Source organism: Calonectris borealis, chromosome 7 (genome assembly GCF_964195595.1).
Source record: "Calonectris borealis chromosome 7, bCalBor7.hap1.2, whole genome shotgun sequence".
Lineage (NCBI taxonomy): Eukaryota > Metazoa > Chordata > Aves > Procellariiformes > Procellariidae > Calonectris > Calonectris borealis.
The window spans coordinates 20,305,307-20,320,121 of NC_134318.1; the positions used below are offsets into that span (position 1 = coordinate 20,305,307).

General features: G+C 37.1%; 1 protein-coding gene across 2 annotated transcripts in view; it reads right to left on the bottom strand.

The window, feature by feature from the left end:
* The window catches only part of VCL (vinculin), a 63,747-nt gene that overhangs the window by 25,402 nt on the left and 23,530 nt on the right, over positions 1-14,815 (bottom strand). For both annotated transcript variants that reach the window (XM_075155347.1, XM_075155346.1), the window contains exons 3-6: positions 8,328-8,478; positions 6,279-6,387; positions 3,650-3,772; positions 3,216-3,376 (exon numbers count right to left, since the gene is read on the bottom strand). In XM_075155347.1, the coding sequence (XP_075011448.1) occupies positions 3,216-3,376; positions 3,650-3,772; positions 6,279-6,387; positions 8,328-8,478 (544 nt within the window). The remainder of the gene's footprint in view (positions 1-3,215; positions 3,377-3,649; positions 3,773-6,278; positions 6,388-8,327; positions 8,479-14,815) is intronic.

Consider the following 14,815-nt stretch of genomic DNA (forward strand, 5'->3'; position numbering starts at 1 on the left):
AATTTCATTAACAAAAGCAGCACTATTACCTTTTCAGAAGAGATAAACAACTTAAGTTAATCAAGTTAAACGACCAGGGCAACATTGTCTGAAGGAAAAAGAGCAAGTTGGCTTTGTGCAAATCAGTTCCTAAAGCAAATGAGCACTTATTCAAGATATCTTAATGTACCACTTCTGCCACTACCAAGAATTTTGAGATTATTCATGGAGCAGCTGGTATTGGCACTGCTTTGAAAAGAAGCAAAATAAATCCTACACGATCCCTAACCTCTGACTCAATAAAGTGGTCTAGTCTAGTGATATCTGCATTTCATTACCAAAGAAGGCAATGTTGAAGGAAATAGACAAAGCCAGCCTTCTGGCAGAACAGACAGATTAGTCACCATCAAGGGTTCAATCCTGCAAGTTACTAGATACCTCTCAGCTTCCTACAACTTCTAACTCCCTCCGTTTCTATGGAAATAGAAGATGTTTGAATTGAGTATTACTTCAAGTTTATTTAAAAATAAACACTAAGAATATACAAGAGAAAGCTAAACTCCTCTGTAAAATGAAAAGTTCAAGGAAAAAAGGTACAAAGCACTGAATGGAAGAAATAAATAAAGATTTCCCCCCTCCCTCCCCAAGATTTTGTTAGAGATCAGTATTTGCTTGGTATTTCAATTCTAAATTATAAATCAGCATACTATTTTAAAAAAATCCAGTGTTGGTGCAAGCAGAGATTCTTGCAATCCAGTAACAGTAATGTGCATTTCAGAGTCTAGAAAGACCAACAAAATAGTTTACAAAAAAGCCTACAACTCTGGTTCCATACACTTGTTCATTCTCCACTATCTCTAGGTAGATTTTGTGACACTTCGATGTATAAACAATTCAAGATAGAATAATAAATATAAAATAAACTCCAACATCAACAGGAGCATGTACTACACAGGTTAAAATTCAAGGCTGTGCATCCCCAAATACACCTTACTTTGCTCCAGAAAAGCATGAGGAAAATATCTTCTCCCTTGACCACCAGGCACAAAATGCATGCAACAGTAATCTCAAGTAGAATTAAAGAGCTCCTCCCTCTCCCTCCCAGAAAAATAATGCGTAAGTCAACTGTTAGATATATATGCAAACACAGGAAAAGGTCTGTAGTAAGTGGCCATTAGCAAACTAGTTCCTGCTGCTTCATCCCACTGCATTTTTCAACTCAAATTCTTTGTCATAAGTGTTTGGTAAATGCCCAGTGCTACAGTTCCAAATTGTCAGCGTACCTCATTTCAAAAAACAAAATACAATTAAGAAGTTGTCCACACAACATATTTATGTATTATGCATAATGACCAATATTTTCCATTTGGAAATACTGCTATACGCCAACTATTTTCTTAACGAAATCCTTTATTAATCTGCCTCACTAGTAAGAGAACTAAGAATTTCCTAAGGCTAAATTGCCAACTTTTTGCAACAGTCATTTTTTTTTTTTACTACGAAAATTTCCAAATTTGTTGTGTAAAATACAACAAAACTGTATTTGTATTTTGTAAAATACAGCAATGCTTAAATCCAAAAATAAAAACTGAACTGAAAAAATGCACATAAAAAATTGAAGTTTTGGGCCAAGACCTGAAGAACACAAACCATTTGAACTGAAGGAAGGCTGCTGGTGAAATACTATGGAATGGACAAAATTCCCGATTTAATAAAGCTTTCTGGGCATGCAGAAAGCTTGTTCCTGCATGACTGGACCCTTTATTTGTAGCTACAGAGACTAGTAACATGAATTAACACAAAAGCATTCAGCAAGAGTGTGCTCTAAAATTTTGGGCAACTCTAATCAGACTCAGAAGACAGTCTTAATGCAGTTCAGCTTGCCATTACCATTCTCTTAGTGACAGCCAATTCTACATGTAGCTAGACAGAGCTATTAAGATCCTTTTAAAACATCCGTGTGTATATACATAAGTATGGTGTCACAGCTGGCACACAAATAAAAAGTTGCAAAAGTTGCACAGCACACAGTCTGCACACAGCACAAAATCCCACATACATGCTTTTCTGGTTTTAGTACAAGGTAGAGGTATAGGGTGTGGAAGAAAGCTTACCTTCTAAAGGTGAGAAAAGGGTAAGAAACAGGAGAACAAAAACAAAGATGCATAAAGTAGTCATAATAAGAAAGTGATAGTGACAAAATAACTCAAAAGGCCAACTAAGGGGCAAGTGCCAAACAATATAGGCCAAAGTGATTTTAATGCCTAGATTACATCAATGTTAGATTTTCTGCAAGATTTCATTCGTTAATAAGTCTGGCTTGAGGTCTCAGTATTTTCTTTAAATATATTTACCGTTACTTGTCGCTTATAGCACTAACCCTTAAAAAAATCCCTTCAGCAATTTACCTCAAGGTACTCAAAAAAATTGGCAGGAATTTCAGTTATGCAATTACATTTATTTGTAAGCCCACAATAACGCTTTTACGATTCTGTCTGTCAGACCTGCTTTATGGTCTGCTAGACATTTCAGGATCTTCAGTGGGTATCACTTAAGAGCACCACTTAATGCCAGGTAAGTGATTGCAGTCACTTGCACAGCTTAACGCTGAGTTGTAAGGAACCAATACTGTCTATATGCCAGCTTCACAGACATCATACTTATCCAGAAAGGCTGTTCAATCTAACATGTATTTCTCTGAGACAACGCAAACACTTGAAATTTACTTCCATGTCCAGACTAAAAAGGGGGCAGGGGGAAAAGGAGGAAGTGTTCAAGGAGAGATCCCCAAAAATTGACTAAATCTTCTCAACTTCAGGCCTTTTGCACAAGGAATATGACAGCAACCTATCTTTTCTAGTAGTATCTAGGAGAAAAATCTCAGGTAATCTCACTTATGAATGCCTAGCTACAAGACAGTTTAATGTATAAAACGATAGCTTTTTACCTAACTGTCCGCTGTCAAACATGATTATGTAGCCACTGAGCCACTTTCAAATGCCACACTCCTTTAACTCATCTTATTGAGATAAAGTTAATTTTGAAAGATACATCAATACAATCATCTTTGAAGATGTTCTTTGACCTTGAAGAGATTATACGATGCGATTACGAAGTGTTACAAAACTGATGCACAAATACACATTTCAACAGTCTCAAAAACACAAGTTTATACAGTGTACAGCACCGTAGATAAAAATTACACTTCTATATACAAATGTAGGTGTGAAACATACCTTGCTTGCCCAGGCATCTTCATCCCAGGAAGTGAGTTGTAATACACGGATTATTTCATTTATCTCAGCACTCATTTTCTCTACTGTGAAATTGCGATTTTTCAATGCCTCTTCTATTCCCTGGCTTTTAGAATTTTTCGTGGTTACAAAAATCTTCATAGCTGTGAAAATACCAAAGATTAGAAAAAGGTACATGCAAGACACGATCAATGCTCAAGGTGACCTCCTATTGCATTAATACAGAGGTAGTACATTTTATTTTGCATGGACCATTTTATCTCAAAGAGATTGTAGTTTTAATACAAGCAGCACAATTATTTGCAGTCAGTACAGAAGCAATGTCAAGGCTGTTATTTTTAAACACAAGACATTGGAACTCCAGCTCAAAATAGACAGCAATTCAAAGTGATATTAAAAATTAAAGCCAAAAATACCTGAAATAAGTACAGGCAATAGCTCCTTCACGGTATTCATGGAGTTTACCAGCATAACCCTATGTTCCTGATGAGTTAATTCCTGTTGTCTCTCATCAATCATTTTGGCCATCTTTGTCATTCCTAAAGATTAAAGTAATTGAACATAGTCATAAATAAAGAACTGTAATACTAAGTCTAATTTGCAACAGTTGAGCTTTCTAAACAAGAACAAAGTGTAATGAGTTATGAAAACTATATTGAAGTTTAAAACTTAATTTTTGTATTAGCAGCTGTTACTTAAAACACATTCCAGATGCTTCAGAGAAGCCACTGATTCAAAACCTAGTCACTATGCAAAGTAGAATGGAATCCTCAAAATTCTTGATTTAAAATCCCAGCAATAAAATACGAAAATACCTGAAATGACTCCTTTAGGACATGAAGTCACCTCATGAACTCTGGAAGCTAATTTACAGGGTTTTTTTCCTTTTCTATTAAGACTTCATCAAAGCCTTAATTGTGAATGGCAGAAAAAGGAAACATCAGTTTTGTTTGTTTGCCTTGAGGTTCTACCAGAGTTCAAGAATTGCATCTATTTATACTTCAGTTCTGCTAGAAATATTTCAGTGCTCTAGAAGTGTGGAAAGAATTAAATTTATTCTAGAGTAAATCTATTTTCAATAGCTAAGACTTGTGAGGTTTACCACACAGCACATGTGGAAATTTTAGACACAGCTTCATAAAAATTTAAGCTGATTTAAATTGGTGCTGTTGTGGTCCCACTCTCTCTTTCTCCTACAGGGGACAAAACTGGAAGTTGTATACTCTTTGGTTGAATTACTTTTTCTGCTGGTTAGCATCTTAGGCATCTTAATAGAACAAAAAGGTTAAATGAGCTTTAATTACAACACTAAAAAGTAGTAGAATTCCCACACTGACAGCATAGAGGGGTAAGTTGTGCAGAACCACCTTTCCTTTCAAATGACAAAAGCCTAAGAAGGTAATCATGTTCTCTCTACTTCCAACATAAAACCTATAAGCACTTTGTTGATTTTAAGTGCACATGCTCCTATTCCTGTTATTTATATAGCGCTCACATTAACAGTTAAGTTCAGATGCCCATTGATAGAGCTGAAGGGAACAAGGACTACAGGCATAAAAAGTTTGGTGGGCATGGGTTGTAAGTGTTGAGCAGCATTTAGTTCAGGCAAAGACAGTGCTTCTAGAGCATGCCAGCAGCACAAGATTAGCTATTTATTCAGAACCGCATGAGTTTAGAGAAGATTATTTGCAATAAAGGTACAAGCCTACATCTCACTTCTAAGAAATTAAGACACTTGCCCAACACCTCCCTCTACCATACACATGTAACAGCAAATTATGTCTGTGAGGTTCTATGAAAAGTCCCAAATGCTTGTGACTGAGCCAAATAGAGTAAACTGAAGTTTGGGGAAACTTCCATTTTAAAGATATAGAAGACAATGACCACAGAGAAACTGAAATTGTATACCAAGTAAAAGAACAAGTTTCATGGAAAGAGAAGATAGCTTTTTTTGGTTCATCTTTTCCTGTTCAAAATGAGGCAAAATCTATTTAGTTGAAGGTAACTTCTCACGGGACATAAAAAAAAGTTTAGAGAACATTCTATCTTCATATGGAATTTAAAGTTTTTCACATCTAGAAACAGGGTAAAGTATACACATGTTAAATAAAACCAGGATAATCTACAAACATGCTTGTGACAGGAGAGCTGCTAGTCATTCCATCTATGAGCTACTTATTCTTACACTACATATGTATTCTTGTTTATATATATAAAGTAATAACTAGAATTCCTACTCTGTTTATATAAGCATTCTTTAGTTCAGTGTAACTTTAATTCCAACGTCTTCCTACATTACAACCACAACATCTAGATTTTATAGAATGCTTTTGGTAAGCACCTAAACTACTTTATGCTTGCTGAAACTAAAGCATTTGGAGTGGTAGATGACAGAGATTAATGGTAGGTTTCCTCTATAGCAACCTAGTGCTTCACTTATCAATAGCCTACTTCCACCAGTGAAAGTGTGAGTTAACACGGTGAAGTAACAAGTAGTGAAGGAGCATCAAATAATGAACAAAAAGAATTTTTGTAACAACTGTGCTTTTGTATTATTCTGCAAGTCAGCTATTTCTGCAACCTCATTAAGATGTTAATATATGATACGTAGTTTATACTACTCCAAGAAATTCCTACTAGGCCTAACCATCTCAGTTAGTACACATATTTTATCAGCTTAATGGACTTTATAGCTGTGAGTGCTTAATTACTCAGCTTTTTCATTTTTTTTGTTTTACACTTACTAATGCATGCTTACCTCCCTCATATAATATAATGTAGGAAAAGCACAGTACATATCATCCGTGTAGTACATATAATTTACCAAAATCTTGACTCTTCTGCATTCTTAAGAGAGAATGTGAATCAGAAAATAGTCATCATTCACCCTCTAGTTTAAAACTCTTTCCAACAGATACTTTCAAAGCAACTGCTTTGTCATCGTCCAAACACTCGAAACTTGGGTGAGGAAGGTGCTGGGGGGAAAAAAAGGTAATGGAAAAGGCTATACTTAGTATGTTTATGATAGGCTGTAGCAAATCAAACCTGGCCCTAGATTCTTTGTGTATGTCACCAAATCCTCCATAGTCTCTACTACTTCCGCCACTGTCAGATATTCCAATATTCCTTTGCAGACACGGATGATTTTACGGACCTAAAAAAGGAACATCATTTATTAGATGAAGCTAAGTTACATTTGAATTAGAAATGCAAGCCTATTATTAGAACAGAATAGGTATAGCATTTGCTAACATGACGTATGGGCAATCACAAAGGTCTGGGATACTGATTAAGTTACCCACAATGCCATTACTCAAGAGTGCTGTATTGACAAAGACAATATTTAATCAGCATTCCACTACTCAGAAATGTAAAATCCTACTTCCAGTGTTTTCACTTTGTATGATAAATGAAGGATAGCATTGAGAAAATAGGTTATAAGGAAGTGCATTTAAGCATGCTGGCATGCTTGAAGTTTTTCATTGCAATTTCATCAACAAAAAAATATTTAACTTAAATCACAAAGCAAAACTACATAGAAAGCAGACTCCAAGCTTTCAGAGGAAATATTATTCATCATACAGCTTTGCATATGGATAAAGCATTATCCAGCATTCCAGTGGGAAAGGTAGATCCAACATCTTAAGCTTTCCAGAAAAATCTGTGAAGACTGTATTTTATTTACCTCTGGACATCTGCTTCAGCTTAACTTTTTCAGTTCATACTTGATTCCAAAACAGAATTCTGTCAGTTAATCTTCTAACCTCCTGAACCACATTATTTCTGACAACACCACATACAATTCTCATTGAAGAATGAGTTAATTAACATTTAATTCATATCAACCACATGCAGTGTTCAGTCCCCAGAACAGATCTAGTTTCCTCTAAAAGTCATTTCAGTTTTGTCCCAATGTTAGTTTATCTTGAAACATAGGATAGAGACATGCCAAGTTTTGTATTTTCAAAAAGTCAGTCATTCCAGACTAATATTTTTCTTTTTGGTTAACATGCAGTTGTCAGAGACTAGTTCAATGAAGCATTAACTCCACAGAAGTCAACTCATTTCCCAAACACCGGAAGCAGGGAGATTAAAAGCTATTAACTTCCTTGCAATTCTGTCCTATAACACTTCGTAGTATCTATTAAAAAACACTTAAAATAATGTAATCACAAGTGCCACAGAGATATCCCATAGTGTTCTCCTCATTTCAGAGGAACGTGCTAACAGTACCATGAGCTGATTAAATGAAAGACAAGGATGCCATGTTAGACTACTCAGAACAGCAGGAAGAATAACACAATTTCATAGATTAACAGATTGTTGCACGGGTAAAATTTAGAATTAACATCAGCATTTCTAAGCTTCCTTTCCTTATAATAGCATGATATTTGCTATTTAGAAACGAGGAAGACTCCACATTCCCAGAAAGATGATCACAAGAGTAAGAAAGATTTGTAACAAAGAAACATTTTCAAATATAAGACACCCAAAACCTCCTTTTTAAGTTTCCTTGCAACGCCGGCTTTTTTTGTCCATCTGAGGATGGACAAGCAGCATCACTGAACTGCTTTTTGGCTTGTACAGCAGCCAAAATGTAGCAACTGTTACCTCTATCAGAACACATTTTCTGGCTAACCAGCCAGACAGTCCAAATTTGTATTACCTCCCATGCCCCAAGGCCAATTAAATTGTCACAGCTAATGACTCAGACAGACATGTTAGGAAGTGGCCTAGGGCTTTTCAGTGACGGGATACAGAGAACATAAGGATCAGTAATGGGTATGGTGAAGGGAATACAGAAAAGTGTCAGCAAGATGTAAGACAGGGTTGATGGGATCTGGCCTTTTTGAGGAATAATCACAGGCAACGCCTAAACATTATGTCATACAAAGATGCTCTTAACAAAACAGAGCAACATGCCTAAGCTCCTTCTGACAGAAAGGAATGCAAAATATTCTTCCAATCAAGCTAAAACGATCAAACACACCTTCATCTACTCAATAGTTTAGATTAGCTAATTCAGTTAGGTGGATATTTGAATTAATAATACTTCTGTGCAGATACCTATGTCAGTCATGTTGGGATTCCTACCTCCGCTTCATCGAATGTCAGAAGTAAGTCTGATGTTCCAGAAAGGATGCCTCTTGATCCATCAATTAGATAGTCACGAGCTGGTACTGAATAAGGATCTGCTTGCAGCATCTGGGCTGCCCGAACAAGTTTGGTGCAGGCATTCTCCACTCTGTGGAAAGTCATCAGACAAAACTTGCTGGTTAGTTTCTGTCTGTATGACAACAGACTTGAGAAAATGCTGGATTTGTTTTTAACTTTACTACTTAAAGCACTGCAAGCAAACTGATCATTCTACACCTTTCAAGTTTGAAAAGCAAGAGTATTTATTGTATTTATCTTAACAAGAAATTAACCCGTGACTGTACAACAGTTTTTCAGAAGTCATGCAATCTTCCAGTGTAGGGAATGTTTGAAGTATTCCATGTACAGCAGTCAATACAGTGTCATTAAGGAGAGGTCCCAACACGGCAAAACACCTTTCATTCTGTGCTGGTTTTGGCTGGGATAGAGTTCATTTTCTTCATGGAAGCTGGTATGGGGCTGTGTTTTGGATTTGTGCTGGAAACAGTGTTGATAATGCAGGAATGTCTTACTGCTGAGCAGCGCTTACACAGAGTCAAGGCCTTTTCTGCTCCTCACCCCACCCCACCAGCGAGCAGGCTGGGGGTGCACAAGAAGCTGGGAGGGGACACAGCCGGGACAGCTGAGCCCAACTGACCAAAGGGATATTCCATACCATGTAATGTCATGCTCAGCATATAAAGCTAGGGGAAGAAGAAGGAAGCAGGGGGACGTTTGGAGTGATGGCGTTTGTCTTCCCAAGTAACCGTTACGCATGACGGAGCCCTGCTTTCCTGGAGATGGCTGAACACCTGCCTGCCGATGAGAAGCAGTGAATGAATTCCTTGTTTTGCTTTTCTTACGTGCACGGCTTTTGCTTTCCCTATTGAACTGTCTTTATCTCAACCCACAAGTTTTCCCACTTTTACCCTTCTGATTCTCTCCCCCATCCCACCGGGGGGGGAGTGAGCGAGCAGCTGTGCGGTGCTTAAAACCACAGGGCAGGGAACAAACCAATTATTCTTTTAGGACTTCACAATCAAAGTAATTGCTAACCTTTATCAGCCTTGTATTTGCATTGTCATTCAAGAAGCAACGGCTATTAATAAATATTAAGTGACAGCTACACATTAAGACAGAAGAACGTAGTATTAAGAAAACCAAGACACTGTGCCCTGCTCATTGAAGCTGTAAGTCCAGTTCTTCACAGTCTGTTAACACTCACGACAGAAATAGCATTTTAAATAGCCACAGGATTTAGTGAAAAGGTATGAATTTCAAATGCAGCTTGCAATTCCACACTTAAAAACAGAAAGGAGGTTTTGCAAGATATTACAATACGTAATTACAGTAACACAGAAGGTACTACAATAAGCAAATGAGCTCTGAAATTAGGTTCCATCAAGCCATTTAACACAACAACTTTAATATATCAAGAACTGGAACATTGAAAACCTTTCGGTTTTGTTCTCTTCTTGTAATTAGTTCATGACAGCTTAGAGAAATACAAAATTCAGACTTCACTTCCATGTTAGCTATGCTATTCACGACTGAAGTTATTGACCACACTGACTGTGACATTCCTCCCATTTCTTTGACAGAAATATAAGTGTAGTCTATGGTATGGGTTCTATGCCTGTGAGTGCCATGTGCTCATTCAAGTTACACACGGTTCCAACAAACATGAAACCCTTTTATTACAGCAATACTATCTCTTATCGCAACTTTTTCATGCTTGTCATATAGCCCATTTTCTACTGACCACTTGGACACGCTCTTTTATCATACTTCCAGTTAAGTACTATTGGAAAGTTGCACACTTATCCCATTTTCTCGCCTACATTCCTTGTTAACACAAATGGCAGAACTTAATGGTTACATCTAAATTTAACTATACTAGAAATAAGACACCCATTACAGGAAGACATACTTTCTTCAGAAAGTAAAGTTTTCAGCTAATGGCTCCCTAGAGTAGATCGAATTGAGCCAGCTGACCCTATCATAACCTGCTCTTTAGTGAGACATCTGCTCAGCACATCAGATGGTGGTAACTCATAACTGAGTAAGAAAATACAGGAGGGCTTCAAGGCAGAAAGTGGGAATGGTCTGCTCAGTCCTATGCAGTGTATTCTCAAAGTCAACTGACTTCACTAAATTAGATTTCCGTGCTTGCTTCTCAAATTTATTCTTTTCAATTCTGCCAAGAAAGTGATTAAACAAATCACCTATTCAGCCAGGCCAGAGCTACAGGCTCAGAAATACTTAATTTCCTACAGTTCAATTTCATGGTCATCTGTTTAATACTAATGATTATCTAAAGGCTGGCTTTTTCATTTGTAAAGAAAGGAATGTGTATTACCCCAGAAGTCACCATAATTAACAAAAATAAAGTTTCTACAGCTTCAAAGTTTTCTTTTACAGTTTTTAGAGTTGAATCTCCGAAAGGTAAACTTGCATCTTACTTGTGCGAAGTCTATTTTGTATAAACTTCCGAATGCATTTGAAAGACTTCAGGAGTGTGCACTACGTACAAAAAAGCAGAGTGGTGTTTAAAAACCAGGCACCCTCCATCCCCTGCAAAGCATACATGCTATGAAACAAAACATTAGAATTTGGGGAAAAAAGTAATTCAATTAATTTAATTTTAAAAAAAAAAACCCACCACTAAAAATATTCACTGCAATGAACTGCTTGTTCTATCACAAGAATTAAACAAATTCAAAAGTTTTAATGGAAGTTCGTTGCTATGGTGAATTTTCTAATCCCTGTATTATATCGCAACCTAAAAAAACCCCAGCTTTATAAAAAAATGTATATTTATTTTTGAGGCATGATTACAATAAAGCTATGTTAACACCAGCCAAATTCTTTGTGGAGAAGACACAGGTCATGATATTTCCAACCATACTACTTTTGATAGTCAATCAGCTTCATTCCTGTTGGTGTCGTCTTTATGAAATGTGAGGGAAAAAAATTTAGCTTATGCTAAACTACCATTTTGGTTTTTAGGTTTTAGGATTGACCTCTGCCTTTCCCAGAGATGCCTGCCCAAAAATGCCAGACAATGCCTTTGATGCTTGAATAATGCTCGTTTCAATTTCTAATCACTTAAGTTGTAGTGAGTTTACTCATTACAGTTTAGATTACTCACAGTTCTAGATATATAAATTAAAAAGTAAATATTTTACATTAACATTAATTTGTTAATACAGTTACCAGCAATGCAGCTCCAGCTTGGCTACCAAAATAATGTTAATATATAATAGCATTACTGCTTGATTTGTTAAATGAGTTTGCGTGTGCAAGTTAAACACAGCCAAATTTTTATTCTCAGTGTAAACAAATCAGGTGTTACCCTATTCTTTGCCTAGAAATTACAGCTTTTTCCTTCCTCACAAGAGAAGTATAACAAGTAATATGAACACATTGCAAAACATCTGATGTAAATTATATGCATTACTCATACTCCCTGGTGATTAAGACAATTAAGATAAAGATAAAGACACAGCATTTTTTAACTCTAGGTCAATAATTCCAATGTGGTTTATGTCAGTAGCAAGCAAAGAGATGCACGATAGCTTCTCAGCAGCCAAATTATTTTGCTGCACAATCACACTCCTACCGAAAAACTTCACAGATTACCGTCATATATATTCATTATGAACTCTGAATGCCAGTCTCAGGCAAGCCAAAACCTAAGTCTTTGCAAAGAACAAACAGATCTTCTGCCTCATCCTCCAAGAGTGATTTCCTCAAGACTGGTGGTCCTTTTAAATGGCGTAAATATAGACAGGGAATGCGGTGCTAGCGCACGCACACTGCTCCTTATCCCATCATCCATGTGCCAGTACCAATTCTACTGGAGCACTCCCTTAAAGAGGAATGCCAATTCCTGAACTAACACTTTATAACCAAAACCCCTCCTCTCAGGAAAGAAAAAACCAACCCTCATCTGTTTCACTTTCTGCATCCAAACCCTGCCCTTTAATGCAGGAACAGGCAAGACTCCCTTGGCAGCTCACCTATGACTGTCGCTTACCCCACAGCACAGACATCAGTGACAATACACTCCACAGTGTTAACAAGGAACTGTTAACATGTATTAGTTCATTTTGATATAAACTCCACATCAACAAGAAAACAACAAACGCAATAGATTATCATTCATAAAGGCCATTGAACATTCCTAACTCAATATTACTGCATCTAGGATAGCAAGTACGTACTATGTGAAGTAAGTTTCATTACTGTGACAGACAGCTTTGTTTCCTACTGTTCATCATATCACAATTCAAGCAGTCATGAATTGGTGCAGAAAAAGTTCTTGCACCCAGCATAACGTGGTACTATTCAGCAGTGCTTGGATCACATTTCTACAGTAATTTAACTACTTAAGTCTCCACAATCTGCTAAGTGTTGGTCAAAGACTGGTTGCAGTATAAGTAAATCTCTTTTGCTTAATCCCTTACTTGTCTAGGTGAACAAGCAGCTGGAAATTAACTAAAAACTCTACACATCCTAGAAAATGAGCACAATCAAAATTACATGTTTGTATACAACTCATCAGAAGCAAGACAAAAGTTTTGGTCTCATTTCAATACATAAACACTCCTCTCAAAAAAAAAATCAAACCCCTCTACACCCAAACAAGATCACACACCAGCAACACAGCACAATAAATACTGTAGTGGATTGTATCGAAGGCCCATTTAGCTCAGTATCCTGTCTCCAAAAGTAGCTGCAAGTAGATGCCCAAGGAAGGTTAAGAACAGGATAAGCATTTATCATACTTCCTCTGGGCGCTCTCCCATCCTCCAACTATTTTCAGTTCTTGGGATTTCCTGCAGTTTGTCTATTTGATAACCCACGATGGATTCCTTTAAGTACTTATCTATTAACCTCCAAACCTATACAAAGAATTTTAACAGTATATAACTTGCTATACAAAGAAGCTCTCCCTATTGTTGGTTTATAAACTACTAGCTTAAAGCAATGCTCCCATCAAGTTCTTGCACAGGAAGAGAAGTGCAAGTTTCCATCTTCTCCATGTAACTCTCATTTCCTTAGACCTTTGTCAGGCCCCCAATCCCCTCTGTCACCTTTCCCAGGCTGAAGCGTTCCAGCCTACCTAGCTTTGCCTTATACAGAAGCAATTCCATACCTTTGATTGTTCTCAAAGTCCTTCTATGAGCTTTTTCCAGTTCTACTACAGCCTTTCTAAAATTGAGGGACTGCAAGTGCATGCAGTATTCAAGATGTGGGAGAAAAATATACAGTGAAATTTTGGTCTCTCACCCTTTACTGATAAACCTAACATTTGGTTTACTGTTTGACCACTACTGAGCATATAATGGATGCTCTTACCAATGTATCACAGCTCCAAGACCTTGCTCACTATTGGTAATGGTCAGTTCAGAGTCAATCATCCAATCTGAAGCTAGAACTGCTGCTCTCCCATGTGTGCATCATTTCAGATCCTTCCAAGTAATTTCATCCACACTTAATATCAAGTCACTCAGTTTAATAAGGTCCTGCTGTAATTTCTCAGAGTCGTCCATTAATCTCACTACCCTGTATAAGACTTCGGGTGATCAGCAAGTATTTTTGACTCATAGCTCATCCTGGTTTCCAGGGCATTTGTGGACATAGTGAAAACCACTATCCCAGCAGAAATCTCTAGAGCCCTACGCATTACCTCCTGCCATTGTTGGGGTTAACCACATTATTTTTCCTTTCAATTTTCTCTTTTCCATACAAGAACTTTTCTTATTACCCTGTGGCTACTTCATTTTCTTAAAAGCCTTCAGACTTTGCCAGAAAGTTTAGAAATCAGTATATACTGTATCACCTGGATTACCCTTATCCCTGTTTGTGATATTCCTAAGAACACCAACAGATTTATAAGGCAGAATTTCCCTCCACTGCCAATTCACCCAAAGCAAATCATATGTATTTGGGATCTGTCAATCCTCTTCTCTAGTTTAGAATTTCTAGTCATTTGCTCCAAGAGTATGTCAGACATATAGACCTCCTGTTCCCCAGATCCCCCTAAAAAGTTTCTCAGGCAGTAGCGTCACCTTGATTGACATACCGGCTGGTCTCAAGTTAGAGACTGTACTTCACTAATAATTCAGTTATTTCATTCTTGAATTCTTACACTAATGCCATCTGATCCTAGACATTTCTTTTATCATTCATTTTGTCAACGTACAATGCAACAAACTAAGTCCTTTTTCACTGCTTAACAGAAATTTTCTCTTTAGACATCATCTCTGTTCTCCGTTTTAGTATTTGCTTAGTTGCCCCAATGCTTTCTTTTTTTGACTGTCTGTTTTGTGTTTGGGAATACAGTAAAATATTCAGTCATTCTGTACAAATTGGACAACACTAATAGAGCAGTCAGAACATTCAGTAGGTTGTAAGGCAAAGCCACTTCACAAAGTGAA